This window comes from Podarcis erhardii, assembly GCF_964252035.2.
Source record: "Podarcis erhardii genome assembly, chromosome: 7".
In the NCBI taxonomy this organism is placed as follows: Eukaryota; Metazoa; Chordata; class Lepidosauria; order Squamata; family Lacertidae; genus Podarcis; species Podarcis erhardii.
This window is the reverse complement of record NC_138511.1, coordinates 21,659,380-21,667,594: the sequence shown is the minus strand read 5'-3', so window position 1 is coordinate 21,667,594 and position 8,215 is coordinate 21,659,380. Positions and strand designations below refer to the sequence as shown.

At 44.3% G+C, this 8,215-nt stretch overlaps 1 protein-coding gene across 1 annotated transcript; it reads left to right on the top strand.

Annotated features, from left to right (window-relative positions):
- The first annotated feature begins 221 nt into the window (after positions 1–221).
- On the top strand, positions 222–7,163 carry MRPL20 (mitochondrial ribosomal protein L20). The gene is made up of 4 exons (XM_081871432.1): positions 222–377; positions 1,813–1,923; positions 3,698–3,775; positions 6,920–7,163. Exons 1-4 carry the CDS (start codon positions 291–293, stop codon positions 7,091–7,093), a joined length of 450 nt encoding a protein of 149 aa, XP_081727558.1. The 5' UTR covers positions 222–290; the 3' UTR covers positions 7,094–7,163.
- Positions 7,164–8,215: the final 1,052 nt, after the last annotated feature.

The window sequence follows — 8,215 nt, the reverse complement described above, 5'->3', positions numbered from 1 at the left end:
TTTTGTTCTGTTGTGTTGTTTTTGATTGTTAATTTTGATGTATTGTTTTGATTTGGATTTGTTCTGAAAAACCTTAATAAATATTTCTTTAAAAAAAGAGAGAAGCGGAAGGCAGGGGGCGCGCGCTTGCCTTCAGCCTCTTCGACTCTCCCTTTGCACAGCGTTGCAAATCGCCGCTGTTTGCAAGCCCGGAAGGGAAGCCTTGTAGTTTGCACCGCGTGGCTTCCGCCCTTGCTTCTCCTCCTTTGCAAATCCGAGGAGGAGGAGACGGTGGGGGAAAACGGGCTGGGATGGTTTTCCTAACGGCCAGCCTTTGGGTCCGGGCCCGTTTGACCGATCGCTTTTGGCGGAAGCAGGAGGTGCTGAAGCATGCACGGGTAAGAACTGGGGATCGGTGCCCTGCTCCCCCCTCCCCATAACGCCCACCCTATTGCCCTCCCCAGCTCCTTTGCCCCTTTGCAGCCTGTTTCCTCGCTGCCCACGTGAATCCATTCATTTACTAGCTTGTGCGATGGGTAAGGCCTGCTTCCTGGTCTGTGTTCCGAGTAAGCCCTGCTCCGAGTAGACCCGTCGAAATTAACGGGAGTGTCGGAAGATCCCTGGGGGGTGACCTTGGGCTGGTGACTGTCTCTCAGCTGAGCCGTCCTCGCAGGACTGTTTTAGGGGCTGAAATAATTATTATTATTATTATTATTATTATTATTATTATTATTATTAGCATTGGAGGCAGTCCTCTCTTTTATCTGCTTAGTTCACTTTGCAAGAAGCACCAGATAATATAGGACATTGTACAGTATTTTTTTTTTTTAATTCTTCAGTGTTTTTGCCTATTTATTTCACTCATTGCATAGTGTTGTCATTCTTCTTGAGTCCTCAATATTTCTTCCACCAGTCCCTTCTCTATTGAAAAGATCTGAGATGCTCAAAAAAAAGGATGTAGGAGATTAGCAACACACGCTAAAACTTCCTTTTCCAAGGTGGCTTTTGGGTGGAGGTAATCTATTTTAATCCAGTTTGCGTTGACCTTGAATTTGACCTTGTTTTTTCTTTAAAATAATAGTAACACATGGGCGGGCGGTATCCAATTCTAGTCCTTACTCACAGAAGACCCACTGTAGTTAATATTATTATGCTTTATATTTATTAGTCAACTTGCTCAAAAAAAAGTCACCTAGAGCAACGTAGAAGCACAATGTAAATACAGTGGTACCTCGGGTTAAGTACTTAATTCGTTCTGGAGGTCCGTACTTAACCTGAAGCTGTTCTTAACCTGAAGCACCACTTTAGCTAATGGGGCCTCCTGCTGCCGCTGCACCGCCGGAACACGATTTCTGTTCTCATCCTGAAGCAAAGTTCTTAACACGAGGTACTATTTATGGGTTAGTCTGTAACCTGAAGCGTTTGTAACCCGAGGTACCACTGTACTAAAACCTATCAGTGGGTCTACTCTGAGTACGACTAGCATTGGCTATAACCCTTTGGTTATCTTTCCCCAAAAGGAAGTTGAAAAATGCCCCCCTCCACAATATTCTGCAGGCGAATCCTAAAAGGGCAACCAGAATCGCCTCTCCTATTAGGATACGTCAAAACATTTGGCGTCCTGCAACGGCCATGACACCCAGAGCTCCTTATTTCTCCCAAAGAATCCTGGGGATATAATTTGTTAAGCTGGGAATTGTAGCTCTGGGAACTGCAGAATATTCAGGGTTCTGCGACGAGGAAGTGCAAGGTGAGAGGAGATAATCTTCTTCCCTTAACGGAAGACCATTTGGGTATTTTGTTTTTAGTGTGTTGTGTGTGTTGCCTTTCCAGCATTTCCGTGGGCGGAAGAACCGTTGCTACAGCTTGGCCGTCCGTGCCGTCCAGAGGGCTTTCATGTACGCCACGAAGGCCAGACAGCGGAAAAAGAAAGACATGAGAATGGTAAAGATGGCGGCTTGAAACGCCGCTCCGTTTGTGAGGTTTGCGCGTTCCCGTAACACTGCGAAATTTGCGCAGGCCCGATTAAGGGGTGGTTTGCTTGCTGTGTTCACTCTCTCTCTGTGGGTGAGAAACTATAGCACAGTCCTTCCTTGGAGGCTGGTCCATTAGAGCGGCTTGTGGCGCTGCCCCACCAGTCTCAGTTTGCCTTCCGGCCGCCTCTGCTTACCTGCCTCCTTACTCACGACCCACCTACAGGATAATAATAATAATAATAATAATAATTTATTATTTATACCCCACCCATCTGCCTGCGTTTCCCCAGCCACTCTGGGCGGCTTCCAACAAAACACTAAAATACAATAACCTATTAAGCATTAAAAGCTTCCCTAAACAGGGCTGCCTTTAGATGTCTCCTAAAAGTTTGGTAGTTATTTTTCTCTTTGACATCTGGTGGGAGGGCGTTCCACAGGGCGGGTGCCACTACCGACAAGGCCCTCTGCCTGGTTCCCTGTAACTTGGCTTCTCGCAGCGAGGGAACCACCAGAAGGCCCTTGGCGCTGGACCTCAGTGTCCGGGCAGAACGATGGATAATAATAATAATAATAATAATAATAATAATAATAATTTATTTATACCCCACCCTCCCCCGCCAAAGCTGGGCTCAGAGCGGCTAACAACAATAAAAGTAGCACAGTTTACATAAAATCACAAACAATTAATTAAAATACATTCTAAAATCAATTCAGAATAAAATTAATGGCAACCGCTGGGCTAGATGGGCCTGTGTCTCATCCACCTCCGTCTCAGTGTTCCCTTTGTAGATTTCAGCAGGGCGGCTGGAGATGAAACCAGAAAGAGTTGGCTCCCCATATTCTCATCTCTGTCTGTGCCTGCCCTTGGTTCTTGCGCCACCTGCTGTCGGCCTCCTGGCCTTCTCACCTACCAGTCCAAATCAGTAGCAGCCTCCTTGAGAGGTGTGGAGGGGGGCAACACAAAAACAGGCCTTCTCTGCAGTGGAATGCTCTCCCCAGGGAAGTTTGCCTGGCGCCTTCATTATACACTTTTAGGCGCCAGGCAAAGACGTTCCTTTTTAACCAGACCTTTGGTTGATCTGATTGACATCCTTTTAAAATGTGGCTCCTTTTTTGGGGGGGTGTTATTGGGTTGTTGTTTTTATTTTGATTATGTATTGTGGTTATTATGTTGATCTTTTCTGTGACCTGCCCTGAGACCTCTGGGTATAGGGCGGTGTAGAAATTGAGTGAATAATAATTGCATTTATTGAAAGAAATGCAAAATGTATACTTTGATGGAACAGATTTCTTTTTTACTTAATTAAAGGTGTTTTTAAAAGACTGGACAGCCCTGGGTGCCAAATGTGGCCCTCTGTACCTCTATCTGGCCCTCGGAATGCTTCCCAAGCCACACCCCCTTTCCCCAGGCCACGCCCCTCACTGGTCCTACTTTTTACCCTTCTTCAGTGCTTTGGCCAACTGGGATGTGTCCTTAAACCCTGATAATGTTTCTTGTTTGATTGGATGGATGGAGGGGTATATGTAGCCTGCCACATGGAGGTAAAAATTACATTTGATGCCCCACCCCCTTTTGGCTCTGGCCCCTCCCACCACTGGCATGTGGTCCCTGGATGGTTTTCCAGAAGGGTATGCAGCTCATCAGGCTGGAAAAAGTCCCCCCACATCCGCATTAGATCAGCTCAGAGAAAGATGGCTGCCTTAGTAAACGTATCTCTGAACGCTCCCGTTTCTGCTTTCAGCTTTGGCAAACCAGGATCGAAGCAGCATCACTTGAGCATGGTCTGAAGTACCACGTTTTCCGTGGCGGTCTCTCCCAGGTAAGTGGCTTTCCCTCACCCCTTCCTTAGCATACGGCCTGCTTCTGGAATAGCCCTTTTGGACCACCACCACCTCCCTTGATGAGCCCACCAGACACGAATGACAGTTGAGCAAAGGGCTGGATTTGGCCCAATCGCCTTCTAAATCCGGCCCGCAAACTTTCCAGGAATCAGCGTGTTTTTACATGAGTAGAATGTGTGCTTTTAGTTAAAATTCATCTCTGGGATATTTGTGGGGCATAGGAATTCGTTCATTTTTTCCTCCAAAATATAGTCCGGCCCCCCACAAAGGCCTGAGGGACAGTGAACCGGCCCCTTGCTGAAAAAGTTTGCTGACCCCTGGGCTTGATAAACAGCAAGCCAGAGCTGCAAAAATGAAAATGGTGATGTGCCTAAATGCATGAGTTGCTAGGCATCTATTGGGCCGTAACAGGCTGCGTTTAATTTGCTAGCTGCAAGTTCTGTGTGTTTCCCTCTCCTCTTTCCCCGCAACCTTTTTGTAAAAAATAAAATCTGCTTTTTAGTTTTCCACACTTTGGGAAACAGGAAGCTGCCTTATATTGAGTCAGATCATAGGCCCATCTAAGTCAGTAATGTCTACACAGACTGGCAGCACCTCTCCAGGGTTTCAGACTAGGAGCCTCTTGCTTCCTTACCTGGAGATGCCTGGGATTGAACCCAGGACCTTGTGCCTACAAAGTAGATGTTGTACCATTGCCTCAGTCTCTTTCTGCTGCTCACACCGGGTTCCTGCTAGGCTGAGTGCTGGATAATGGCTGGAGTGTTGGCCTAGGACCCAGGAGAGCAGGGTTCAAACCTCCACATGGCCATACTGCTATCTGAGCAACCTTGAGCCAGTCACCGTTCACAGTCTACCTCCCTGGGGTGTTGTTGAGGGTAAGAGGGAAAGAACCATGTTGTCAGAAAGGAGTGTGGATTCTTGCGAAGATAACAGCCAGGACTCCAGCCTGTTTTTTCAGGTTTTATTGAGTGCAAAACTTATGTACAGTGCAGAAGTTTCAAAACCATGTCTGCCTCAATCGCTAGCAGAATCCGGAAGTGCCTTCTTCCTATTTCCCCTCCAGCATAGAAAACAGGGGAAAACCTCTCTCTGCCTTTTTTCCTTTTGTGGAAGATTTTACGGTTCTGAGAGATCTGCATTGGCTCCCAGTACGTTTCCGAGCACAATTCATTTTATATATATATATATTTTTATTAAATTTTATTTGACAATAAATACATATAAAAACATATCAATTTCAGATATCATCATTTCATAAACATCCTTGGACTTCCTCACGCCTCTTGTTCCTACTCTCTAGACTCATAAGTTTTACCAGCAAATTATTAACTTAATTTAGTTTATCTAATTAAAATTTCCCAATATTCAAATCTCAAATTTAATCTTTTAGATTTCTTTTGTCAAAGGTTAATTATAGGATACCATTTATCCACAATTTATCTTATTTTTCAATTACATATAAAGGTTATTAGTTTGTTAGAGCCTTGATGTTACAGATCTTACATTTTTCTTAACATTCATACAGTTTACAATGCTTTTGCAGATAGTCTTTAAACTTCTTCCAGTTCTCCTCCTCCAATTCTTCTCCCTGGTCTCGGATTCTGCCAGTCATCTCATCTAGTTCCATATAGTCCATCAGTTGCATCTGCCATTCTTCCAGTGTGGGCAAGTCTTGAGTTTTCCAGCCTTTAGCAATAAGTATCCTTGCTGCTGTTGTAGCATACATAAAAAAGGTTCGGTCCTTCTTTTGCACACTCTGGCCGACAATGCCGAGGAGGAAGGCCTCTGGTTTCTTAAGAAAGGTATACTTAAATACCTTTTTCAGCTCGTTATATATCATTTCCCAGAAAGCCTTCACTCTAGGGCACGTCCACCAGAGGTGAAAGAATGTTCCTTCAGCCTCTTTACACTTCCAACATTTATTATCAGGCAAATGATATATCTTTGCAAGCTTGACTGGGGTCATGTACCACCTGTATATCATTTTCATAATGTTTTCTTTCAAAGTATTACATGCCGTAAATTTCATACCGGTGGTCCATAACTTTTCCCAGTCAGCAAACATGATGTTGTACCCTATGTCCTGTGCCCATTTTATCATAGCTGATTTGACCGTTTCATCCTGTGTATTCCATTTTAGCAGCAAGTTATACATTCTTGAAAGTATCTTAGAGCTGGGTTCTAACAGTTCTGTTTCTAACTTTGATTTTTCCACCTGAAATCCTATCTTTTTGTCCAACTTAAAGACTTCTTTAATCTGAGCATAATGTAACCAATCTCGCACTTTATCTTTTATTTTCTCCATACTCTGCAACCTCCAGTTATCTCCATCTTTTTCTATTATTTCCCAATATTTCGGCCCGTTTCCGAGCACAATTCAAAGTGTTGGTGCTGACCTTTAAAGCCCTAAACAGCCTCGGTCCTGTATACCTGAAGGAGCATCTCCACCCCCATCGTTCAGCCCAGACACTGAGATCCAGCGCCGAGGGCCTTCTGGCGGTTCCCTCATTGCGAGAAGTAAGGTTACAGGGAACCAGACAGAGGGCCTTCTCAGTAGTGGCGCCCACCCTGTGGAACACCCTCCATTCAGATGTGAAGGAAATAAGCAGCTATCCTATCTTTAAAAGACATCTGAAGGCAGCCCTGTTCAGGGAAGTTTTTAATATTTAACACTGTACTGTTTTTAACACTTGATTGGGAGCCGCCCAGAGTGTCTGGGGAAACTCAGCCAGATGGGCGGGGTATAAATAATAAATTATTATTATTATTATTATTATTATTATTATTATTATTATTATTATGCGACGGAAGCTGCACATTCCCTTTCCTGGTAGCAAATTTTTGGCTCCCCTTTTTCTCGTCTTCCGTGTCTCCTGCAAACTTCCCCTCCCCAGACCCTGACAAAGTGCAGCTGCTCAACAGAGGAGGAGGCTCTCTGTAGGTTCCTGTCTCTCCCCCCTCCCCTGCAAACAGATCCTTGACACATGTATTGTCAACTTGAGCTCCTTGGAGGAACTGTGGTATAAACCCGTATCAACAGCTTCCTGCCCTACTTTATCCACTTCCAGAAAGGTTGAGTTGCCTCTTAAGTTTTCCTCCTCTTCTTTTTTTCCATATTTCAGTGTCAAGTGGAACTGAACCGGAAAACGCTGGCCGACCTGGCGATCTACGAGCCAAAGACGTTCAAGTCCTTAGCCTCTTTAGCCAAGAGGAGAGGACAAGAAGGCCTTCTTGCCGCCCGGGGAGGTGGAAAGGAACCCGAAGGGATATTTTCACGCATTGTGAGATGTACTTGAAGCAGGGGGCTGCTGCTGGCTTGTGGAGTTGTGCTAGTATTAAAAGAGGAATATTTATACTAAAAAAAAATTCTGTCTCAATCTGTGATCCAAAATTAGTTCTTTCCAAACCCTCATAATCAACCCAGTTGGATTTGTGATTTGTTGAGGCGATACAGAGATTCTCTTTGTTGTGTTTTAAGGTGCATGGATTATAACCCAGTCTGCAGAAGTCATTTGTGTGCTTTTGTATAAAGAACTTGTGCCTGGCAATTAATTTTTTAATTGTTGCCTAGGTTTTCAACTGAGCAAAAGGCTAGTGGAGTGTGAGGCTCTGCCCACTGACAGTTCAGTAAGTAGGAAGCTGCCTTGTACTGAATCAGATGATTGGTCAGTGTAGTTCAGTGTTGTCTGCACTGACTGGCAGCAGCTGTCCAGGGTTTCGGACAGGAGTTTCTCCCCACCTTGTCTGGCAATTCTAGGAATTGAACCTGGAACCTTGTGCCTGGAAGGCAGATGCTCTACCTGCTCCTTGATCTCGGGAGCCATGGTGCAAAATTCATTACCGTATCTTAAGAGGTGTCTAACAACTTTCCAAAATATCTATAGCAGATAGATCACCTCAACTTATTTCTAAGCATATGCAGAATGTATACAGGTGTGAATATGCAACTGTGGTGTTTTTAAACAGATACACTGGGCCTTGGTGATTTATGAGCACAGCACCTTTCCTTTTTAAAAATCTTTTAAATAAAGGGTTTAAAATAAACCCATCTAAAGACATGTTGCTTCTTTGCATTAAAAATAAATAAATCTAGTATTTTATGAGAAACATTAAACAATGAGCAGATTCTGCTATGACCTGACCTGCTTTTTTATTCAGAAGTAGGTCCTTCTGAGTTCAGTGGGACTTATTCCCAACAAAGTTTGTATAACTTTGTCGTCCCCTGGTATTGAAGGGGCTATGAGACTGTGTCGTAAATGTGCATAATGCCTTGCTCTGGAGGGTCACAATCTTCATAAGCAACACATTATACAAACAAAACCTCTAACAATTTCTGTGCAGTGAAAACAAGAAACTTGTGGCCCCTTAAAAACTGGTTTTATGGTGTAAGCTTCCGTGGTCCACGGTCCTCTGATTTC